Source organism: Sebastes fasciatus, chromosome 7 (genome assembly GCF_043250625.1).
Source record: "Sebastes fasciatus isolate fSebFas1 chromosome 7, fSebFas1.pri, whole genome shotgun sequence".
Taxonomy (NCBI): Eukaryota; Metazoa; Chordata; class Actinopteri; order Perciformes; family Sebastidae; genus Sebastes; species Sebastes fasciatus.
In genome coordinates, this window is record NC_133801.1 from 20,317,746 (window position 1) to 20,343,450 (window position 25,705).

Sequence of the window (25,705 nt, forward strand, 5' to 3'; positions counted from 1 at the left end):
CTTCTTAAAGGGGAGGAATAAAATTGATGATGCTGTTAAAGGGACCTAATGGGTTCACAAGAGACTAAATCATTGCATGTTTTTTGTCTGTTATGTCATTTATGGTGAATGAGAATTGAAACGGGAGGCAAGGCAGCGAGACGGCCCACCATGGAGTGTGGCTTGCTGACGTCCATGAGGAGGCTTCCGCTTCAATCTACTAAAGGCCGGTACAAATTTATCCACAGACTCTTTAACAAAAACAAAACCTGCATTTCCATATTTGTATATATTCTCAGTCGTAAGCAACATTGATGGTACACATATAAACCTGCTTGCATTTATAAACCTAAGAGGAGACTGACCTGCTCCTATACACATGAAAGAGTACATGCTCTAGGCAGTTTGGAGAAATAAATAAATGAATAAATAGACAACTTGGCAACGGATTGATCAGTTAATGCATTTGATTAATTAATGGCATATGATTGTTTAGTCTAACCTCTGCTGACAATTGCAGATGTTCATTTATGTTATTGTGCGTGGGTTGTCTGATCTGTGCTGTGGTGGATATTCAATGTGGTGACTGTTTGACGATTTGAGCTGAATATTGATTAATTGGATAATTTATGATTGGTTGATTTGTTGATTAATTTAATTGGATAAATTGGTTAATTGATTGATTGGTTAGTTGATTGATTGGTTAATTGATTAATTGGATTAATTGGATAATTGGATAAATTGGTTAATTGATTGATTGGTTAGTTGATTGATTGGCTAATTGATTAATTGGATTAATTGGATAATTGTTGATTGATTGATTGGTTGATTGGATAATTGGTTAATTGATTAATTGGTTAATTGATTAATTGGGTAATTGGGTTAAAAAAAAAAAAAAAAAAAAGGGGGGAGTAATCTAAAAAGCCTTGAGTAGTTTTAATTTTAGCAATTACTCATTAAAGTACAATAACGGAACATAAGGAAGCCGTTATAATGGGAAAAAAGAACACTAAAAATCCAAAAGTAATCACTCCTGTTGAGATAGTACAGAAGAATAATCCTTTAATTAGGGGCATCGCAAACATTGCAAAAATATCGGAAAAATGGCACAAACGCTGGCCTGAAATTGACCAACCATGGCCAATGGAGGGGACTCTTAACCCAGATGTAATCAGAAGTAGAGCTAGGGTTACCACTGTGTTACAGAGCTATGGTGGGAGTTTCTCTAATGTACAATAAAGCATCCTCTGTAACAATGGGTTATCCAGTGACAATTCTTACACATCATAGTCTCAGAAATCTTTTGAATTATGGTAAGAACAACTTGACCATGTCTAGGCTCAGAGACTATCATAGGCTCTTAGAGCAGGAAGATGTTACCCTAGCAAGATGTGTTACGGTAAATCCAGCGGAGAATTTGCCAACCCCAGAAGACGGTGAGCCACACGATTGTGTTCATGAAGCAGAGAAATACTCTAGACTTAGATCGGATTTACAAGCCCTCCCATTGCATGTGGTGGACTTGGAGTATTGGACCGATGGGTCTTGTTATCGTGTGGGCGATAAATTAAGGGCCGGCTATGCGATAGTAAAAGCCCAAGGAACTGGATTTACAGTGGAGAAGGCTGAAGAGATACCACAGCCTGCATCTGCACAACTTGCTGAGCTGGTGGGGTTAACTGAAGCGTGTTTGTTGGCAGAAGGGAAGCGAGTGACGATATATACTGACTCTGCATATGCACATAATGTGTGCCACTTGTTTGGAGCAGTGTGGAAGAACCGAGGGTTTAAGAAAACGGATGGTTCGCCGATACAGCATCACGCCCAGATCATGAAATTGTTGCATGCTATGATGAAGCCTAAAGAAATAGCAATAGCTAAATGTGCGGCACATAAGAAGGATGCGTCAAGGGTTTCACAAGGGAACAGAGCGGCTGATGAAGCTGCAAAAGCAGTCACTGGAGCAGATAAATTGGGCAAAGTTCTTCTCGTCACGCATGAAGTGAACTTGGAAGACAAAATTACGCTCAAAGATGTGATTTTAATGCAGGAAGCTGCTCCTGAAATGGACAAACAGTTGTGGCTAGACCGAGGTGCCACCCGAGATGCTACTGGACTTTGGAGAAATCATGAGGGGCTGGTATTATCACCTCCAGACCTGTTGGGTCTGATGATTCAGGAGGCGCATGGCTTAGCTCACGTTGCAAGGGGGGAAGTGAAGAGAAAGATCACGAAAGAGTATGGGTTTTGGGCACCATGTTTGCTTGAACAGATTGATTATGTCATAGGCAGGTGTACTATTTGTCTGAAAAACAATGTTCGGAGGGGAGTGCCGGTTCCTCCTGGCCACATCCCAACTCCAAGAGGTCCGATGCGGGAACTAGTTATAGACTATGTTGACATGATAAAACCGATTGAAGGGAAAAGGTACATGCTAGTCGTGGTGGACAGATTTTCACGATGGCCTGAGGCCTGTCCAACAAAACGAAAGGATGCTCAATCGGTTGCCAAGTTCTTATGCAGAGAGGTCATAAGCAGGTGGGGACTTCCAGATCGAATATCCTCAGACAATGGGAAAGAGTTTGTGGATAAGACGGTGAAATTGATTTTGCAAAAATTAGGAATCAAACAGCGTCTTGGGGCAATCTATAGCCCACGTAGTCAAGGAATCTGCGAGAGAATGAATGGTGTTCTGAAAAATCGTATTGTCAAAATATGCCAGCACACGGGGTTAAATTGGATAGCAGCACTTCCATTGGCGTTAATGGTATGTCGCTCTAGTGAGCTCCGCGATTTACATATGACACCTCATGAGTTGGTTACAGGAAGACTGATGCCAACGCCTTGTCTGCGGACAAGTGGGAAAGGTCCAAGTTTGGCCCTTTTAGAAGATGAAATGCAAACGTATGTTACATACATGGTTAATCTACATAAAAGAATATCCACATATGTGTCTGACAGGCAAACTAAGGAGGAGGTGCAGGAGAAGCTCAATGAGCAAAAAAGGATCACAGTGCAACCTGGAGACAAGGTGTTCGTGAAGGTGTTTAGACGGAAGTGGTATAACGAACGCCGTGAGGGACCGTTTGAAGTGGTTCGCAGTACTGGAACCGCGGTCCAGGTTAAGGGGTCTCCTACATGGTATCATTTATCACATTGTGTTAAAGCACCAAGTGAAGGGGCGCCACATTCACTGATTCAAGATGTTGAAGGCTCAAGAGAGCCCGAAGACAATGTGGAAGAACACACACCAGAGAGGGAGATGCATGAAAATCCCCAGAGTCAGAACTCAGAAGGAGAGATCACCCAGGTTGTGGACAATGTTGATGTTTCTGTACACATTCCTGATGATGCCAGAGATGACTCGGCAGTTGATGGACAGGACAGAAGATTTAGAGACATTGTCTTTCAACATGTCCCAGACCCAGCAGGACCTATTTCAGTTGCCTGCAAAGCGTCAGAGATATCAAAGGGCGGTGACTCCGCTGCAGGACAACCCAGGGATCCAGTTAGACCAAGGAGCCCGAGACCAGTTAGGAGAAGAGTCAAACCAGACCGTTATTAGAACCAGGGTTGAAGCAACCTTGGGAAAGTCAGTTCGGCTTCCATGTCAGTGTACAGAAGAAAATAGTGGTAAAGGGAAACTCAGAGTTCAGTGGGAAGATAGCCATGGTAAGATCCTAGATCTGTCAGAGACAGCACCATTAGGGAAATATACATTAGTTAATGACAAAAGGAGAGCGAAGGTTGAGGGAGACTGTAGTCTCTATGTATATAAGCCTCAACAGGAAGATCAAGGTGATTACAGGTGTTCTTTTTACGATCGACGTATTGGAAGTGAGCGGTCCGAGTTAGGATTTGTAGTTCGCGTGGTGTATCTAGTGATACTAGGGGGGAATAAAAGCATAGACCCCCAAGAGGTTGGGGAAACAAGAGAATTAACAACTATGACATCAACTCTCCAGATGAAAGCTGGACAGATGGAAGAGAAATCTACTCCTTCAATGGCAAAAGCTATTGGAAGTATAAATGCATCACATGTAACTACAAAGGCGCCTCAGGTGATATCTATAACGTCACCTCCTTTGAGTACTGTGATCAGAGCTAGGTTAGGAGGAACAGTTTACCTTCCTTGTCAATGTGGGAGATGGAATAATGGAGGGAACTTGTTTCCCAAATGGGAAAATAGTCGTGGTGAAGATTTGTTGTTGACAAGACCTGACGATGACGTTGTGCCTCGTGGTCAGAGGAAGTATATTTTGTATAATGAGGTTAGGTGGATAAAAATTAAAGATGATTGTTCCCTTGTCCTGCGTAACGTTACCCGGGAAGACGAAGGAGAATACATGTGTTCTTATGAAGAACCGGAGTTCAAATTTGTTCCATATCATAATTATTGGATCACAGGTCGTGTGACTCGTAGAGTGTCACTCCTGATAAAAGATTTGGGGCCTATTGAAGTTGCTATGGGTACTAAAGAAGTTCAGAAACAATTTACTACAGTAACCACTCCAAAGGTGATTAGTACACAGATAAAGCTTGTTACATTAGTTCCAAAAACAACTAAGAATGTTCATACACCTACTCTGGCTACTACTCTAGTTATGACTTCAAAGGGGATGAATGCTACAACAGCGACGACATCCGTGGCATCTACGACATTTGTAAATACAACGCAGATATCTAATATGACATCTTGGACCTTTAAGGATGTGACTAATGTACTCCAGAAGCAAATGTCAAAAATAGAGCCTAGCGTGAACAGCAGTAATGACATTGTTGAAGTTAGAGAACAGAGGATAGAAGAGAAGTATGTAGAGTCATCTATGACAGCCCAGAGGACTAGTTTAAACATAGATGAAACCTTTGTTGACTCTGATCAGACACCAGAGTACATGATGGATCATTACCATACAATACAAAAGAGAGACACTAAATGGAAGGCATTTGGGTTTGATCCTTCAGTGTTACAAATCGCAGACCCTTGGGCAGGTAGGAACTTATGGTTTCAGCAAGTAACCCACTCCGTAAGATCGGTTGTGAAAACGGATGGTCCGTGTCTGGTGAAAATCCGATCGCCAAGCTCATGGCCTTCGATTTTAGAGACTATACCAGAACCACTAACCACTATGTGTCAAAGTTATGCATTATCATGGCTCTTGTATCAACAGCAATCATCAGTGGATAAAGTGATGGCTTTAGCAATGAACCTTTTTAAGCCTAGATTGACTTGTTCTTGGTTGGCAGAATTACCATATGTAAATGTACTTGATCAGCATGAAGATATCAGAACAGCGGTCCCTGATATAATGGAGGTGACAGCAGTAGGAGCTACCAGCTGTTTTTGTTCAAATACAACTCATGAAGGGCCGGGAACGTTTATGGGGTTATCAGAGTGTGATAAATATATGATGGACTTGGGTAAAATGGAACGTGGGAATAGTAATGATTCGTATGAAGCATCTTTTCAGGTACCACAACACAAAGAGAAGACAATTTTAAGGGTACATAATCAGATATTGCCGGGGAATGTGACTATAGGGAATTTCAAGGATATTTGGTGGGTCTGTGGTAATAAGGCATACATATTTCTACCATATGGGTGGACAGGATGCTGTTATATGTCACTGTTGAAACTTCCATATGAGGTTCTTACTATCCAGAAGGGAGTAGGGCCAGAGGGGGTCCAATCTGATGTCGCTTCAAGTAGTAGGAGAAAACGTGAGTTGGCACAGTTTCACAAGTTGGAATCCTTCCATTGGAGAATAAGTTTAGGAGAGAAGTGGGGTATAGGATTTTTTCCGTGGTATGGTGTGACATTCTTAGCAGATCACATCGACAACATTACCTACACCTTGCAAGGCTTTGCGAACGAAACCATAAGAGGTTTCGAATTGTTGTCAAACACCCAGAGAAGTCACAGACTGACGTTGCTGAAACATGACATGGCTCTTGATTATATTTTGGCCAAACAAGGGGGCTTATGTGTTGCTTTAAATTTAACAGGAGATGCCTGCTACACTTTGATTCCTGATAGTTCTGATAATATGACTAGTGTCATAGGGGCATTGAAGCTCATAAGAGATGCGTTTGGCCCATCAGAAGACGCGGGATGGTCTGCAAATGCTTGGTTACAGGATAAATTGGGGCCACTAGGGGCAGTGTTAGTTCAGGTTTTGGTAGCGCTCGTTCTGGCGTTGTGTGTGATGTTTTGTTTTTGCACGCTGTTGTTGACCTTTGCAAAGGCTATGATAATTAGATGGGTTGGAGTTGTGCTGCCCGGCGAGCAAACGCTGATGCCATTATTACACGAAGCTGACACGGACGGGGATGAGGATGACGCAATAAAGATCGAATTGGTGGAGGAATATCCATTTTAAATATCTCATATGATTATAATCCTATTATTTACCTCTGTTTTTGCTTGCGTAGTTTGTAGTGTTGATTTTGTTTTGCTCTTTCGAGACTTTGTTTAGTCTCGAAGGGGGGATATGGCAACAAAGGAACAATATGATTTCTAATTTCACATTTTGACTTATATGATTTCTAATTTCACATTTTGACTTATATGATTTCTAATTTCACATTTTGACTTATATGATTTCTAATTTCACATTTTGACTTATATGATTTCTAATTTCACATTTTGACTTATATGATTTCTAATTTCACATTTTTACTTATAGAAGTGTTCTTATTCTGTGTTTGATGTTTTAATTTGTATCTGTTATGTATGCAAAAGATACTGGTTTTCTTTTCTTTCATTCTAGAACATATTGGGGGAAGACCACTGTGAGGGTGGTAGATTGTCAGGGACTCCGATGGGCTGAATGGATTCAGACACTTCAAACATGAAAATACGAATGGCCTGAAGAACTCTGAACGTGGACTGGCGATACAACATCCAGAGTCAAGACGTCATCGATACTATACCGGAGTCAAGGCTGCTGAGAAACTGCAGCGTTATATAGTCTTATGTCTTCTCTTAGATGGTACATTAGTATTCTTAAAAATGAATTGTCTTTTTTGTGTATTACATGCTTGGCAAGTGATGGTTTCTAAATATAATGGGACCTCAGATGTTTTCTTTTTCTCGATGTTTAGGGACAGTGGGGTAGGCAGGAAAAGGTCCATAGAAAGGTGCGATGGGTCGACCAGCCTGACTTTGGACATTGTCTTGTTTTAATTTGCTGAGAGTTCCATATGTATTTGCTTAAATCATTTCCATACACAAATTGCTAAATTTCCTCATTTCAGTGGTATGAAGTTCCACGTATGGTCGCCTTGGCAGAGGGACCGTGAGAGAATTTTCCTGTCTACATTGTTCAATGGATATTTCAAGAAAGATTAGCTGCCTGACAGGTTTTTCACTCTCACTTTTAGACTCCATACAGTTGTTTCAATGGTAAAAAGGGCGGGTTGTTAAATTTGTCATGTTAAATACACCTGTATGTATCTTCTTTTATTTTTTCGAGACTTTGTGTAAGTCTCGAAGGGGGGAATATGTGGTATATTTTCAAGTCTTGCACATGACCGAGAGGCCATAAGGGTAAACACATGGGTAAGAATCATAAGTGGAGAATATGGTCACAAGATATGACATGGGGCTGAAAGATAAATATGTAGGACAAAGGAGCCATGCATGGTTATGTAGGACAAAGGAGCCATGCATGGTTATACGCTCAGCTCAGCTGTTACATGCCATGGACCCGATATAAGGAGGCGAGAGAGCTCCGAAGGGAGGACTCTCAGATTTGACTTGAGACCTCCGGACGTTCTAGACGTTCGTTATGACATTTGTTGCTTGTTTGTAATAAACTCTATTATACCAAAAAGAACAGTGTCCGCGAAGCATCCTTCATCATCACTTCAACAGCACTGTCGCAGGAAAGAGACTACAGTATTCATAAATTTCTGTACTGTAGTTGCCATGACAATTGCTGTAAACATAAACCATTTAAAAACACTGGCATTGAATGTAAAAAAAACAAAACAACATGAACTAAAAGTATTTAATCTGCTCAGAAAAAAATGGCAACTGGGCAAACTGATGTTCATGAACTGTTCCTTATGGTCTTTGATATAATGACCCAGAGGTACAGGATATAGCCTACTGAAACGGAAGTCAGTGGTATGATTTACCACTTACTTACTTACGTCACTCATGCAACAACCAAAAAAAACAAACTTGATGACTCCCTCCATGAGCTGCATTCCTTCGAAACACAACAATAGAAATGGGACTTTCTCTCAAACTGTGACGCACAGACATTAACCTTTGTTCTACAGTAAACATAACATCATTCTGGTGCTCATCAATATTCTGAAGAAACTAAAATATTTTGTTTTGTTAGCAGCAGTTTTGATTTGCCAGCCAACACACAGCAGCTGGCCAGAAAGGATGGACTTTAAAGGGACTATTTGTAACTTTGTACGCGCATAAATGTAACGGGTCGTCACACAGGCGCGCTCGCATATGCGCGTTCGCGTGTAGCCGCTGTACCCTCCTCCTCTGCCTACTCGCCTTCACTCAGACAGCTCAGCTCGCTCCACCTCTAGACGTGAACGCGCGCTCACTACACACTGCAGAAGAGTTAGTTTAGCTCTGAGAATATTTAGTGAATGTACAGGGGACGTTTGTGCAGAAATAACTGCTGCAGCTCCTCCAGACCAACATAGATTTACGTTGACTTCTCGTTACCGACCGGGTGCCGGTGTCTCCTCTGTTCTCTCAGAGAGAGAGAGCAGGGAGACACGCTGGAGAGCCCCGCTGCCTCAGCCTGCACTTAGGCAGGAAAAGCCAACACTAGGATCAGATCTAAATCATGTTCATGGAGAGACCTTCGTCTGGTCAGCTAACATTACTGCCATGCAGCTGAAATATAGAGTGATATTGTGGTTTTAGCTGACGTGTGTCGCCTCACTGTTTTGAGTGATGCTCGTTCAGGTATGTTGAGAGCGAGCAAGCGCGAGCCCGACGCTGACTTTCGTTGATTTCACGGCCACAGGTGTCGCTTTTAAGAAGCATTTCTGAAAGTTACAAATAGTCCCTTTAAATTAAAGTCATCACAAAATGGAAACTGTAAATATTAAAGCAGCAAACACATTCATTGTGAGATGGAATTTGACAAGCAGACGCAATCAATTTATTAGAAATATGTTATATTTAAAAGCTGTTTCATCAATTCATCATTGAAAAACAGAATAAGGAAATATAATTATAAATTGGTGGGAAAAAAGTACTTTGACTTTTATAATGCATCATTTAAATTGGTCAGTGTATTAATTGATTATAATTAAACACTGTTAAAGTCTATAATTATTCTGGTGGCACACTCCAGGCTCCATACTGACTGGCACAAAACTCTGGGACAGTGGCTCTTGCCAAGAAATTAGGCGGCAGTGGCGACCGGACTGAGTATCGACCTCGGCCCAAGCAGGAAATGTTAACAGAGTTTGGTTTGTCTGTTCTGGGCTACTGTAGAAACATGGTGGTGCGACATGGTGGACTCCGTGGAGAGGGGACCGGCACCCTATGTAGATATAAACGGCTCATTCTGAGGTATGGAAAACAACGGAAACACTAAAGAAAAGATACTTATTAATATTATATTCCAATTCTGCCAATAGATTCCCCTAATTGTTACACACTGGTCCTTTAAAATATTACTTAAAAGAAACAGGATTAGTAAAGAGCAGTAGTGGAAAGTAACTAAATACAATTACTCAAGTAGCCTATTGTAGATACTAGTTCATGTTTGAGGTACTTCCACTTCCATTTTCTTTTTATACTTCTATTTAATTCAAAGGCAAATATTGTACTTTTTACTCCATCACATTTATCTGATCACTTTAGTACTGGTTACTTTGCATGTTCATATTAATAATACAAAATATGATGAACAAATAAATTATGATGCAATATTATGGATTGAGATTAAACTTTATGGATCTTCTGGGAGATATTCCCAAGGTACCCAGCAGATAAAGTATATAAAGTAGTTAACATTAGCTCCACCTTTAACAGCTGCAACATTAAAAAGATGAACACATTAATGCATAAATCATATTCCAATATATCATGTATACATTCTGCATAATGAGTACTTTAAAGGGATTGTTTGTAACTTCTTACACGTATAAATCACCCGGGTCGGTGTCCCATGCGCGCTCGCGTGTGGCTACGCTGTTCAGACAAGACTCCAGCACAAACTACACCGAAGCACCAAAACCACAAAGTTATATCTAGTGAAGCCCGTCTGTTAAACAGTGTTGGCCACGGTCGGAGGACGCGGGGGAGACCGTAGCTTTGGTCTCCAGGGCCGGAGTCTCTGCTGTACTCTGCTCCTCTGATCCTCTGCCTGCTTGCCTTCACTCAGCTCGCTCCACCTCTAGACGTGCATGCGCGCACACTACACACTGCAGAAGAGTTAGTTTAGCTCTGAGAATATGTAGTGAATTTACAGTGGACGTTTGTGCAGAAATAACTGCTGCAGCTCCTCCAGACCAACAGAGGTTTCCCGTGTCTTGTGAAGTGACGGGGCTCCGCAGCGAGAAACGTTATTGTCTCTGACCAGGTGCCGGTGTCTCCCCTGTTCCTTCTGACCGCGGTCGGGAGGCTGAAGCAGGAAAAGCCAACACTAGGATCAGCAGTGATTCATGAAGAGACCTTCGTCTGGTCAGCTAACATTACTGCCAAGCAGCTGAAATATAGAGTGATATTGTGGTTTTAGTTGACGAGTGTCGCTTCACTGTTTTGAGCGATGCTCGTTCATGTCTATTTGACTTAGCGGCCACAGGTGTCGCTGTTAACAAGCATTTCTGATTCTTACAAACAGTCCCTTTAAGTATATTTTGAATACTTTTGCACGTACTATTTGTTCTTGTCAATCTACTGCTCCCTACTCCAGTCCACCAGGTGGAGGTAATGCACCTATAAGCTGCTTTGCACATCCGCCAATAAACCTCAAAGAAGAAGAAGCCTTGTATCCTAGCTGTTGTGCTAACTGCTGCTGATGATGCAGATAATTGGAGGAAACAGTGAGTACATGTATATTTAAACAACAAAGGTTAAGCGTTAGTGCATCATTGATTAAACTATAGCACTGCATTAGACACTGTTGTGAGGAAGAAAGCTGCCTTAACATTAGTAACTTTATGACGTCAACTTGGACATGTTGTATCAGCTGTATCAACATGCTCTAAGTTGCTAACTCAAAGTAAGTAAAGTCAAGTAACTTTACACATTAATTAATACAATATCCCATGTTAAATGTCAAACATATGCAGGTTAACGTTCCCACCTACAGTACCAGCAGCTCAAGCTATAACGTTGTTTACTACCTTAACAACATGTAGCCACGTGCAGCTTATTGTAACTTATAATCTACATTATCAATGTTCTCTGATGTCGACGATGTTAAACGTGTGACTTACATTTTATAGGGTTGCTTCAAATTTTCTTGTTTTGTCTGAACAACAGTTAAAAAAAAACCAAGTTGTTGAATTTATAATAAAACGGAGAGAGCAGTAAATCTTTACCTGTGAGAAGCTGCTTGATAAATATATATACATATGTATGTATGTATGTATATATATATATACATATGTATATATATATACATATGTATACATATGTATACATATGTATGTATGTATGTATGTATATATATATGTATACATATACATATGTATATATACATATATATATATATTTATACATATACATATGTATACATACATATGTATATATATATATATACATATACATATGTATACATACATATGTATACATACATATATATATATATACACATACATATGTATATATACATATGTGTATACATACATATATATATATACATGTATGTATGTGTATATATATATAGATATATATATATTGATATATATTGATATATATATGTGTATGTATATACATGTATGTGTATATATACATGTATGTATAATAATATACAGTATAATAATAATAAAGGAAGTACTTGGTATATGGTAACTATAGAAGCAAATATATGTATATATATGTATGTATATATATATATATATATATATATATATATATATATATATACGTATATATATATATAAAAATTAATTAAAATTAATTTGCGTTAATGCCTTATTATCGCATTAACTTTGACAGCCCTATTTGTAATAGATTAAAAGGATGACAGAAAACACGAAATCCTTATTTTCAGTTCATGATTTAAATTTGTTGGTTATCTGTGTGAATATACGCCCAATAAATGTTTTTAAAAAGGTACAGTGTCTTTATAGTAGGCGTATTGCCTAGCTATTGTTAATGGTTTTTATTCTTCTTTAATTGGTATTGGCAGAAAGACCCAACATGGCAACGCCGGTGTCTGTGCTGCGCCTGCCAAAAGGACCTGACCCCAACAGCCGTGGATTTGACCCCAAATCTCCCCGTTTCATCGCTCTCTGTCGCACCTCCATTCCCACTTCAGCAGCGTCCGACGCGGACGGCGAGCAGCTGCCGAGAGAGCAGCACGCCCGTTCTGTGCTGAGAGAGAGTTTCCTCCGATGTCTCCTCTCCATGACCAGCAAGAAGGTTCAGTTTCACATGCATGAGAGGGTGAAGGTGGAGGCCACGTTTGGAGCGTCCGACATTGACGTGCTGAACTTTCAGGTGTCGGACCTGCACACTCCCATCGGGGTGCAAAAAGAGGCCCTGATCAGGTGTCAGGATGTGATTTCATTCACTTTTGATGCATGAACTCTTGAGGCTTTTGTTTCCTGTTTAAATAGAAAATGTTACTTTGGATGAGAGGCACTTGGGAGTCTCATTTGTTATTGTAAGTGAGCTCTATTTTCACACTGTCAAACAGTTTATAAAATTGGTTATATTTCTGCAGGTGCGGTTGTACATTGCCGTTTTCAATCCTGTCTGTATAGCTCAGCCAATCAATCTGCTCTGTGTGACTGCTTTCAAAAGTCCAACACTGACGAGTAGTCCCACTTTTTCAGCACAAGAGGGAGTCGTATGCCTGTGTTTCAAGAGAGATGTGAAGGTTTGCAGTAGTATTGGGTGATGTCAGATTTTTGACAAAGCATTGACCAAAATTCTGATGATATGATGTTTGACTATTAGTGCTTTCAGAATATATTTACCCACAATAACATCTGGAAAGCAACTGTATGTAATAGCTGAGCAGGTCATTTCTTTCAGCTAGAACAACTAAGTTGAGCTACTAAGTTCGAAAGCTGCAGCCTTTAAGAGCAGGAAATCAAACAACCAAACCAATATTTAACCTTACATCACAATTTATCAGTATGTCTGCTCTACACTCTGAGACTTTCTGTAGATTGTCAGCACTGTTATCTTCCTTGTGAGATGCAGAAAGAGGTTATTACTGTGCTGGAACTCGAGTTGGCAAGTTTTATATTTTGTCATTTCATTCTTTAACTGAGGCAAATGAAACATTGCATTAAACGTTTCTTTTGAGTTAACCACTTTTGTATTTCAATGTCTATTTTGTGTTTTGTTTGGAAAAATGATCGAGACACCTGAAGAGATTCCTGTTTGATAAAGATTGATGTTGCTTAAGAAAAAAAAACCTTGTAACTGATGTGTGTAACCCCAAGACCACCACATCCATCAATACTATATCATATTTCGTAATCGTTTTAAAAACAAAATAATTTAATTTCTAGATTAAATTGAGTTTTCCTCTATGCACTGCTTGGACATGGTTGTCCATAACTCTAATAGAGTATCTCTTTGTCAACAGTATGACCAGTGTTGGGTCTTTTATTTTATCAAACTTGGTCAGGTTCACATTTAGAGCTGCAATAATTAGTTGATTAAACGATCAGTCGATCGACAGAAAATGTATCTGAAATTGTTTTGATAATCGAGTAATCATTTGGATAAATTTTCAAGCAAAAATGCCCAAACCATTTGATGATTTCAGGTTTGCAATTAGGAAAAATGCTGCCCTTCTTTGTTTTACATTGTAGCAAATTGAATCTCCCGAGTTTTTGACGACAACACCTCTACAACGACAACGCTCTAGGAAACTGTGTCACTGTTCTTTAGCGTTTTATAGATCAAACTATTAATCAAGAAAATAATCTGTAGATTAATCGATAATGAAAATAATCATTAAATGCAACCCTAAACACAATAATGGCAGATTTAAAAAAAAAAATGTTAATGAAGCTCTTGCTGTACAATTAGTCAACTGGGAAACACTTTCCTTCAAGTCCCCCTAATTAACGTATATAAGCACGATATAAACATCAGATTAATGGTCTATAATACACTATAATGTAGTTGTAAGCAGATAAGTGTTTGTTAATGTATTTGTCAACAAATATCTATGAAAGACACAGTTGTAATGATATAAAATGTCTTCATGGGCGTAGTTGTAATTGTTGACAAATGTACATTAATAAACAACTTAAATGTCCTTAAATCTTTTTACAACTACATTAGTGTGTTATAAACCATTTATTAAATGTTTGTATAATGCTTATATATGCTAAAAAGGCTTTAATGAATGAATGATAACAAGAGGAAAGTCATATGTCAGATTCTTCTAATATGGTGGCTGTCAAAAGGTGGGCAGCAGGGTGTTGCAGTGATACGAAAACATGCAACCGTCTCAGCAAGTAGCCGCCCAACTGAAGGGCTCGTGAGAAAGACGTCCCTGAGCTGGGATCGTCGTCCTGTCGTATTTTTGTATTATTCTCTTTGTAGCTGTTTTGTGTCTCTTTTTAGTAATTTTGCATCTCTGTAGGTGTTTTGCATCTCTTTGTAGTCATTTTGCATCTCTCTGTAGGTGTTTTGCGTCTCTGTAGTTTTGCATCTCTTTGTAGTAGTATTGCGTGTTTGTAGTTGTTTTGTGTGTATGTAGTAGTTTTGTATGTCTATATTTGTTTTCCGTCTCTAGTTTTGCATCTCTTTGTAGTAATTTTGTGTCTTTTTGTAGAGGTTTTGCATCTCTATGTAGTCATTTTGTGTCTCTTTGTAGAAGGTTTGCATCTCTATATTTGTTTTGTGTCTCTGTAGTTTCACATCTTTTCAGTTGTTTTGTGTCTATATAGTTTTGCATCACTTTGTAGTTTTTTTGCATCTCTATATTTGTTTTGCTTTGTAGTTTTGCATCTCTTTGTAGTCGTTTTGCATCTCTATAGTTGTTTCTGCATCTCTGTAGTTATTTTGCATCTTTGTAGTAGTTTTGCATCTCTATATTTGTTTTGGGTCTCTAGTTTTGCTTCTCTGTAGTCATTTTGCATCTCTTTGTAGTCGTTTTGCGTCTCTGTTGCTTTGCATCTCTGTGTAGTAGTTTTGCAAATCTATAGTTGTTTTGCATCTCTTTGTAGAAGTTTTGCATCTCTACAGTTGTTTTGTGTCTCTTTAGTTTTTCATCTCTTTGTAGTCATTTTGTATCTCAATAGTTGTTTTGCATCTCTATATTTGTTTTGCGTCTCTGTAGTTTTGCATCTCTTGGTAGTCATTTAGCATCTCTTTGTAGTAGTTTTGCATCATTGTAGTTGTTTTGCATGTCTGTAGTTGTTTGCGTCTTGTTGCATCTCTTTGAGGTAGTTGTGCATTTCTTTGTGGTCATCTCACGTGTCTTTGTAGTCATTTTGTGTCTCTGTAGTCGATTTGCGTTTCTAATTGTTTTGTGCCTCTTTGTTGTTGTTTTGCATGTTTAGTTGTTGTGTGTCTTGTCGCGTCTATTTGAGAGGTTTTGCATCTCTTTGTGGCCAATTCATGTGTCTTTGTAGTAATTTTTGGTCCTGTAGGTTTTTGCGTCTTTTTGTAGTAATTTTGTGTTTAGTCATTTCTTTCCAACAAGAAATGTTAAGTCACATCAAACAGAGCTTCGGGCATACGAGCCCCGAGAGCCCTTGGGGCCCTGGACCTGTGACCAGTAGGCCCATTCAATAATCCATCCATGAATACAGAACTTCTGTAAAATCTGAACCGATAAACACCAGAAGGAACTACAAATTAATTTTGTTATCAGTCACAGATCCAAAACATTTAGAGAGTGGGCTATTAACCAGAATCAAAGTAATAGACCCTCAAATATACTGAGGTATTAGATGGATCAGGTGCACATCAGATCATTCTTCCTGAATGTTTCAGTAATCTAACACAGCCAAAACTGAGCCCATGCCTGATGGCAGCACAGGTATTCATTATAGTCACTTATTTAAATCCTTGGTCATAAATAAAACAGAAGAGCAGGATTCATCATTGTTTAGCACCGGCCTCATGGGGAGGAGGAGGGGGCATCAATACTATTTAATCTTACTAAAAGGTGTATTTTGCGAGTTCCCAATAAGTCATTTTATTTGAGTGCCATTAGGCGGTCGTGCTGTGCCTGTGTCTCTTTTTGTACCTGAATTATCTGACCACTCAGTGGAGACAGTCATCAATGAGGCAGTGACTCATCCTCCCTCCCTCGCACTCGCTTTCTCTCCCTCTCCCTCTTCCTCTCTCGCCCTCCCTAATCCGAAATATGACTTAAACCTCGCATGACGTCATCGAGCCTGTGTGATTCAATCAGGAAGCCCTCAAGGACAACCAATGTTAATTTCATATACACAGGCGTGCTCCCTCAGTTCTCACTCTCACCTCTGTGTTGAGTGTCCATAACATCAGCAGGAACACATACTATACATAAATATATGCTTATCGATTACTTTTTTTTAATTGTACTTGCACAGTAGTTACTTTGCAGACTAAAATTTGACATACAAAACCCATGACCAGCCAATGAAATATGATGAATTGTTGAGCTGAAACTGCCCAACAGTATATAAAGTAGTTGAAATTAGTTCCACTTAAACCAGCAACACCATTAAGTCCCTTGCAGTCTAATAATTTACTTTTACATTGTCGTATTACTATTTTTTACTTAAGTAGATCCAGATCTGAATTCATCTTAAACGACTGAATGAACATCAACTTATAATTCATTAGTACCACATAGTTAGTGTCTTAATTGGGAAATTGTCTGTGGCTTCACCATATAGCATTAAAACAATAAAAGACAACTAATGAGGACATATACTGAGACACAGCATCAACAAACAACTTTTAAAAAACATAAATACAGTTACAAAGAAAGGAAGCAAAGAGGGGCAGGATGTAAGATTTACTTATTTAATTAGTATTGCTGTTTTTTTTTAGTTCATATAGAATTTTATAAAAAACATATTAATCAAATGTGGTCCAAACTTCTAATTTGATGATGTTGGCCAAATACTGCTATTTCTTATATGCTTCTTTTGTGTTTGCCAACTTTAAAGCTGCTAATAAATATTTTTTATATTAACAAAGGATGAAGTGACTGTGCATAATGTGAAAGGGGTCTCTCCTAGTGATGAACGCAAGTAATATTATCACAATCTGCTTCAGGGCCGGTTTAAGGCATAGGCCATATAGGCGCCAGGGCGCCCAGTCTGGGGGGCGCTGGTCACCCTTTACCAAAAGGGCTAGAGCTGGCCCTGATCTGCTCTCCCTACAGCTCTATGGGGAGTTTTAGCATCTTTCAGCTTATTGTTTTGTTTTTCTAGCCTGCAACTTTAATGTTTTATTGTGTTTACACTACAGCTTGTTTCTGCTTGATGATTTTTTTTTAATCATAAACGACCACAGAGACACAAAAAGTTTCATAAAGTTTATCAAGAGTGTCTTCACACCACTACTGTAGAGAAATTCAAAGATTAAAATATGAACAGTTTAGTGATAATAAATGTTTTAAAAGTGGATCAGCCATAAGAATGATCTCTTCTGACGAGCTCGAGCTGGAGTCATGTTCTCTAATTTGTAGCTGTGCACGGGGACACACTGTCTCAATGTTATCTACTCTTACTGTTTGTCTTTCCTGACAGTCTGCTTCTCCCTGATTTGAGTGGAAAAACATTCCTGCCTCTTAGTAAGCATGTGTATTGTGTGTGTGTGTGTGTGTGTGTGTGTGTCAGTTATGATGGTACAAGGAATCTGCCCTGTATAACACCGCTGGCCAACAGGAAGCACATTCCGCTCCTTCCTGTTTGTGGCCCTCTCTCACTTCCTGCTAAGTGTCTGATAACTTAGAAAACCACTTAATCACCCTTTTGCCCAAAACTCCTGCCAGCAGATTAAAATAATTGGGCAGTAATAATGTATTTTTAGTGTGTTTCATTATGATGGAGGAGATGATGATGATTCACGTGACATTCATTTCCATGGAAGAAGTATCAGCTCAGGTATTATTGTATCAGACTGATACAGCACAAACAATGACATTAAAGTTGCAGTGTGTAGGATTTGGCGGCATCTAGCGGTGAGGTTGCAGATTGAAACTTGAAACAACTGAAACTTCTACCGTGTGCCAAGCGTGGCGGCCGACATGAAAAAGTGAATGGCCCGATCTAGAGCCAGTGTTTGGTTTGTCTGTTCTGGGCATGGAAACATGGTGGCCGGCTCTGTGAAGAGGACCCGCTCCCTATGTAGAGATAAACGGCTCATTCTAAGGTAATAAAAACACAATTTTTCTTATTTTCAGGTGATTGAAAACTAAAGAAAACATACTTATAAACAAGCATATTGCTCACATTGATAAGAGTATTTAATACTTGACAAATCTCCCTTTAAGGTACATTTTGAACACATATCAAATGTGTGATTAATTTGTGATTAATCACGATTAACTATGGACAATTGTGATTAATCCCGAATTCACGATTGAATATTTTAATCGATTGACAGCCCTATTTTTTTACACGAGGTTAACGTTGTAAATTGAAACAAAACAAAACCTCAACAGAATTACTTGGTTATATTTAAGCAAAAAAAATACTTGGTTAGCTTTAATAAAAAAACATGGTTTGGCTTAAAGTAAGTACATTTGTTACGTTATTGAAGTTACGGACGTAAATTAAAATAAGTCAACCTTGACTTTTCATTTAACAGCGTACATGAACAGCGGCCTCCTGGGTGAAAGTCCTGTGTTTGTTTGACCCACTCATACACGCAACATCCCCCGTACGTGGACGATGATTAGAGAAACGTATTGTGATAGGCCCTACGTAAAAAAAAATTTAATCCGGGAAAAAATAAGTTTCCCTCAAAACGTAACACAATGCAGTTTCGCTGTAGGCTGACTTTATTTTTCGAGAGACCAGGCTGCTCTAGGGATAGCAACTTCGGTCTGTTAGTCCTTTACCCAGATTGAAATACCTCAACAAAAATTGGTGGATTGCCATCAACTTTTGTAGAAACGTCGATGGTTCCTTGAGGGTGAATCCCACTGACTTTCATTACCCCCTGATCTTTCCTATAGTGCCACCAACAGGTCAACATTTTCAATTATCCTTCCAATTGTCCTTACTTTCTCAACATGTATTCAATGTATAAGCACGACATTTGACATTCATGGATCCGAGGTACAGTATCCTGATGACTGGGGATCCCCTGACTTTTCGCCTAGCGCCATCATCAGGTCAAAATTGGTTTGTCCAATACTTTGGTTTATGACTACATACCTGCAAAATCATCCCTATATAGCTGCAACAGCATGATAATATTGTCGCAGACGCTTAGTCTGAGTCTGAACTCACACCCTATTCACTATGTAGTGCATTACATTTACTTTCCACTATTTTATTTGAGAGTTTGAACTCTGAGTGTGAATTTCATCCACTATATAGTACCCTCATAAATGTTCATAATGGAAAGAAAACTGCAAACAATCCCACAATGCAATGAGTACTCTAAACTATTGAGTGTGCATTATATAGGGAATAGTGAATGAGTTTATGAGGGAGTGTTTTTGGAGCTTTAGTTTGTTTTTTATTCGTAATTTGTATCTCGTCATTATGTGTAGACATTGTCGCTATTATTATTATAATCACAAGTATGGTGTAAAAATCATTACCACAATTACCACAATAAGAACAAATTCCATCTACGTCAATGCATATGGTACAATCATTCATGAATACATTTATCTAAGTATGACTGCATGGTGATGTTTACTGTTAGAGGTGATGTCGAAGCAGCCAGACAGGCAGACACGAGAGGAATGGCTGAGTCACAGTCGGTCCCCAGGTTTGTTTGAGTTGCCACCGGGGGGGAATGTTGGAGGAGCTCCAGCGATTGTGAGGACCAGGCGCTGTGTGGCCGCCATCACTTCCCCGACTCAAGTGGCCAGGGAGATAAAGAAGCTGGCAGGGTAGCATGCCAGCTGGACCCCACTGAACATAAACAAACATTACATTTTATTTGTGTTTAGGGTGATTATAATGTGAATGCAACAGCATATTCAGCTGGTTTTGCATGAAGCTGCCAAATGTTTGAATTTTAATCCGTTTTAACACTTGCATGCTTTTAGGCAACTTGAAGAAATCAAAGCATTGTTTTTCTGTCAAATACTATGTGAGTCAGTCACGACATTATGACCTGCAACCCTGTGAGGTCCGTGAATGCTACTGTAAATGTCCAATATGAAAAGACACTAGAGTTGTGCATGTGATCAAGATGCTGCCGCAGCATCGTAAGGAAAAGGGGACACATATTATGCATAACTCAAGTCTAGACAGGAAGACATATGTGAGTTGGTGGGAGGAGAAGGGAAGTGCTCATTAAGAGTGAGATTACAGTTATCTTCATTTATCTATAAGTCTGTAGACTCCATCGTGGTCCACTCCCTTTCCCACAGGAGTAAACACAGGAAGATGCGGCTAATTAGTGTCTGTGATGCTGAAGACCCTCTGATATCAGCACTGATTGGATAAATTCACCTACTGTGACCATTAGTCCTGACCAATCAGAAGTGGCAGTGCTGACATTTCGCTGACTGGTTTGTGAGTCTTACTGTGGGAAAGTTTAGCAAATGTGTATCTTGTGTTTTACATGTTTAAATGCCTAATTAGTGAATGACGTTTGTTTTAAGCCGTAGAGATGGCGTGTTGGTTCAGACTGAAATATTTCAACAACTACTGGATGAATTGCCGTTGAATATTATGCAGACTTTCATGGTCCCCAGAGGATGATTTTGGTGACCCGCTGACTTTTCCTCTAGTGCCACCATGGGGTTGATATTTGTGTTTTTTAGCAAAGTATAACTATACTGTATACACAGTATACTGTAGAACTAATGGGCGGATTGCCATGAAATTTGTTTCAGACATTCATGTTCCCCTCAGGATGATCCGTAATCCCTTTTGTGATCCTCTGACTTTTCCTATAGTAGGCCTACCATCATCAGGTCAAAGTTTTCATTTGTCCAATACTTTGATTTATGACTAAACACCTGCAAAACTGATAACATTGAGATCAGCCTCAACTGTTCTTTGTTTTTAGTGCAAGTTAGAAAATGTTACACGCTAAACTAAGATGGTGAACATGGTAAACATTACATCTGCTAAACGTCAGCATGTTAGCATCGTCGCATCTGAGCATGTTAGCATGCTTACATTAGCATTTAAAGGTACAGTGTGTATGATTTGGCGACATCTAGTGGTGTGGTTTCAGATTGCAACCAACTGATTACCCCTCCGTTCACGCCTCCCTGTGTTTACGTGAGCTGCCGAGTGCGAAACCGTGGTAACGCCGTTCGCCTCGCTCAGAGGCCATCCTTACCATAATAACACTATTTTTGGAGCAGCGGAAGTCGGCGGCTGGCGGTACAATAGTTTCACAAGGATGTCGGAGAACTACGGTGGCCTTCAGGTATCGTAAAAATGTGAAAGGTTCTCTCTAGAGCCAGTGTTTGGTTTGTCCGTTCTGGGCTATACTGTAGATATGGAGGGCTCATTCTAAGCTAACGAAAACACAATTCTTAGTTTCAGGTGATTATACACTAATGAAAACATAGTTATATTTTGTTTGGTATCTCATATACAGTATTTGTGTAGCTTATCTATTCATTATTTACTGATTCTGCTTTTATGTGTTGTCTCAGGTTAGTTTTACTGTTACAATTTTTTTTTAAATATTTTCCCCTTCCTTTTGTCTTTACAATCTGGACTTTAATTTTATATAATCTTTACTTTGTATTTGTTCATGTCATTTTGTTATTACATTTTCCTATATTCTATTGATGTTCAACAGTGCAACAGTAATTTTTCCACAAGTGAACCATTCAAATTGATCATCTTATTAATCATCTTATTTTATCTTATATCCAGTAGGCCTAGTGGGTCAGGCTCAATAAAACCCACTTCACATTTTCAGTAGTTTTTACATGAAATTACTTCCTGCCTCATCTCTAAAACATGATTCGAATCACAGGTTGCACTGAAACTGGAGAGCCACTGGTCAGCCAGTGCCTGCTGCTGAAGCAGTTTCCATTTCAGTGCAACAATCCTTTAATTAGACAAAAATAGGAAGTAGTCATGCGGTATTTGAGAAGTGGTTTCCCGTTGGAACCGGCTGCAGGCACAGACCCAATCCTGACTTCTGCTGTGTGTGCCCACTCTCAAAACGGATCATATTATTATTATCAGCATCTTATGTGGGAAAACATATGGTAGCACTCCAGCGAGCAGAAATTCCTTTAGAAATGTTTCCATGACCTTAAATGACTACATTGCTGTTAAAGAGATGTGCTTATGGTGTTTGTGAGGGAGGTTGAATGATGGTGTTTGTAAAGGGTAGGCTGCCTTGGCAGAGGAGGTGGTTGTCTGCTACAGAGCTATTTAATCAGGAGGAAGATCACATACTTGTGAAAGTTTATCTTCCTTTAAACTTCCTTTAAACTTTAGGTGTTTCTCACAAGGATGAAGGGATGTTGCTGAACACCAGTGCTACATTTACTCAAGTGGTGTACTTGACTATAATTTTGTGGTATTTCTTCTCTTTACTTGAGTATTTACATCTCCTGCCTCTATGCTGTAGTTACGCATTACTTTTTACTTGTGACTTTTACTTAATAAATAACAATTTTCAGCCCAGTCGCACTGCACTTCGTGAAATAGTCACGAAATTGAATGCATTGATTTGTGTACATATACACAAATTTCCCTTTTTTTTTTTGTGATGGTCAGCACAAAATCAATTCATATGTAATCCACGTAATTGTGAACCGGGAAGTATAAAGATCTGTGAACGCTGCATAGGTAGGAGGTCGGTTAGATGGGTGGGCTCAAAAAACACAGGAACACAGAACTTTCACCCAGGAGACCGGTGTTCGTGTCCCGTGTGAAACCACAAGTCAAAGTTGATTTATGTAACTTCCGTACTTAAGTTACAGTGCTTCCAGAGTTATTTTAACCCAAACCACGATCTTTTCCTAAAGCTAAGTAAGTCGTTTTTATAACGGAACTTCCATAGTGAATTTACGGCACTTCTAGTTTTATTTTAACCCAAATCGCGATCTTAAACTAAGTCGTTTCTTGCCTAAACCTAACCAAGTCGATCTTTTCTTTTCTTTTCTGTTGTATTTTGAATTGGAGCGGAAATTGACTCGTGCGTCACGTGTTGTTGAAAGTTGTGCTGAGCATCACGAAAAAAAATTTGCGTCTATGTACACAAATCAAATAGATTCAATATCGTGACTATTTCATGAACTGCTGTGAGACTGTGTTTCATTTTGATAATGTTGTGTTGCTACTTTTACTTGAGATCTTCTTCTACTCCTCCGTATCTTCAGATCAGCTTCCATCTCTGGTTTAAACAACGCAGCCCACTCTCCCTAAACAGCTTAAAACACTTAAACTGAGTCATTTCACCTTCTCTGGCTTCCCTCCTTCGTGTTTTCTACCTTCATCAAAACAGCATTTCAAAAGCGGACTCGGAGGCTGAACTAATTGCTTATAATTTCACTTAGACACGCACTCACGTCCAACTCCAGCGCCTCGCTCCTCAACACGGCAATCTCAATCTCTGCCTCACTTGTTTCCTCCCTTCCTCTCCTCCTCTCTTTCTTTTATTCTTTCCCCCCCAAGAGACATGATTTACTTGTGTCAGGGACAAGGACATCTGCCTATTAGCAAGTGCCACTGACGTAGACATCGCCGTCCCCTCCTCCTTATTATCCCCCTTCCTCATCCGCCTTCTTCTCCCGCTCCTCCTCCTCCTGCCTTACTCAAATTGGGGTCGCCAACCTTCGTCGTGCGGGCTGGTGAATCATCAGTGGGACTCGCGCCGCACAAGGAGGAGGGACGTCGCCCGCCCAGGATACTTCCGTCCTCCTTCCCAAATTACCAGGGTAACCCGACATTGTCTGCTCTCTACTGTCACATCACTCTGTCGCAAAGAGAGGAATGAAGAAATAGAATATGAATGAGGGACGTAGTGGTTAAGCGGAGCGGGGACTTGTGAAAGATACAGTATGATGCCGCCTACATATCAAAGCTCAACACCTTTTTCATGTTTCATCCAACAGCCATTGTGTTATGATATAGTTACCCCATTAGTACTCATTCACTGCATGAACAGGGAGGACAGAAAGTAGACAAGAAATGCAGCTTATACCCCAATCATCATTAGGGGAGAACAGGGTTGGTCGACACACTTTTGACTTTAAATTGAATCCCCCAAAAACTATATCCTTAATCGATTTTCTGTAATGGAAGCCTAAAGTGTCAGGTAGGAATGGAGCAACCTTACTCTCTTTAAGCTTATTCTGTTCAAAAGATGGACTGTCAAATACGTCTTGTGCACTTGTGACAACCATCCCCATCGTTTAATTTCATTGAAATGTAACGACCAAACATCGGAGAGCATAAACAGGAAAAATCATTCCTATAAGTGCATTTATATCCTTATATAATGATACTCAACTCATCCTTATGTCAGTCACTCACTATCAGTTACATGTGACAACCAACCATGGGATTTTTTGCTAGTGACTAAGTTAATAACCACATGTTGTAGCCCAGCTAAGAAAAAATCTAAACTATAGCTCTCCCTTCATACTTTTGTTTGGTAATAATTGCTTTATTATAAACCCATTGTGTAAAAGGTGGATATATACATTTTGATATGAAAAACACCAAAAGTCCTCTCACCTCAATGTCAAGTGTCTTACTCCTGAAATCACCATGTAGGTGAACTTTGACCCCAGTTCTGAAACATTTTTTAACAGCGCCCTCAAGGGAACGAGGTCTAATGAATGTGACAACCAACCCTGTTCTCCCCTACCTCAGCAGTTTTGCTATTTGTATTGCTATATGTTGTCATGTTTATAACATACACCACCACCATGTTTCTCAAAATGAGGTCCAGGACTTAAGAGCAACAGTTTAAAGGGTCACTTCACCCAAATTCCAAAAAAGTAGATTTCCTCCTTTACCTCTTGTGGCAGATCCCTAGAAATTACAACCATATCGGACAATTATGCACCTCACAATTTACGCCTAATGTTCTGTACCATCGCAGGAAGTAGTGTTATACGTAGCAAGGCTGTAAGTAAGGCTGTGGAGGTCATGGTGGTGGATCAGTGTGTAGCATGTCATGCAGGAGTTTACCGCCAATCACAGACCTGCAGTTAATCTAATCACCTAACCCTAACCGTACCTTTGCCAGTTTATTTGCCATAACCACTATATTTACCTAACCTTAACATGAATTCCACTCTCCTGTATGAAAGTCAAATGCAATACACACCCATCTACGACCTCAATCGTCCAATGTTAACGTAATTCTTAGGAATACTGGGGTGGGAAATTGCATTTAAATGTTAAAATAATCATCAGCAAAATCTCTTTTCCAGATCCTGTGTCCCAGTTACTATAATAAGTT

General features: G+C 39.5%; 1 protein-coding gene across 3 annotated transcripts; it reads left to right on the top strand.

The window, feature by feature from the left end:
- Positions 1–10,864: 10,864 nt before the first annotated feature.
- Positions 10,865–13,475, top strand: gemin7 (gem (nuclear organelle) associated protein 7). 3 transcript variants are annotated; one of them, XM_074642116.1, is made up of 2 exons: positions 10,865–11,019; positions 12,333–13,475. In XM_074642116.1, exons 1-2 carry the CDS (start codon positions 10,995–10,997, stop codon positions 12,728–12,730), a joined length of 423 nt encoding a protein of 140 aa, XP_074498217.1. In that variant the 5' UTR covers positions 10,865–10,994; the 3' UTR covers positions 12,731–13,475. The 3 variants fall into 3 exon arrangements, with proteins under 3 accessions (XP_074498217.1, XP_074498219.1, XP_074498218.1); XM_074642118.1 differs by having other exon boundaries at positions 10,909–11,029; XM_074642117.1 differs by lacking the exon at positions 10,865–11,019 and adding an exon at positions 11,037–11,198.
- Positions 13,476–25,705: the final 12,230 nt, after the last annotated feature.

Coding starts and splice junctions, on each gene's coding strand:
- gemin7 (XM_074642116.1), top strand. CDS start 10,995: ATGATGCAGATAATTGGAGGAAACA. Junction 11,020..12,332: donor GCAGATAATTGGAGGAAACA/GTGAGTACATGT, acceptor TGGTATTGGCAG/AAAGACCCAACATGGCAACG.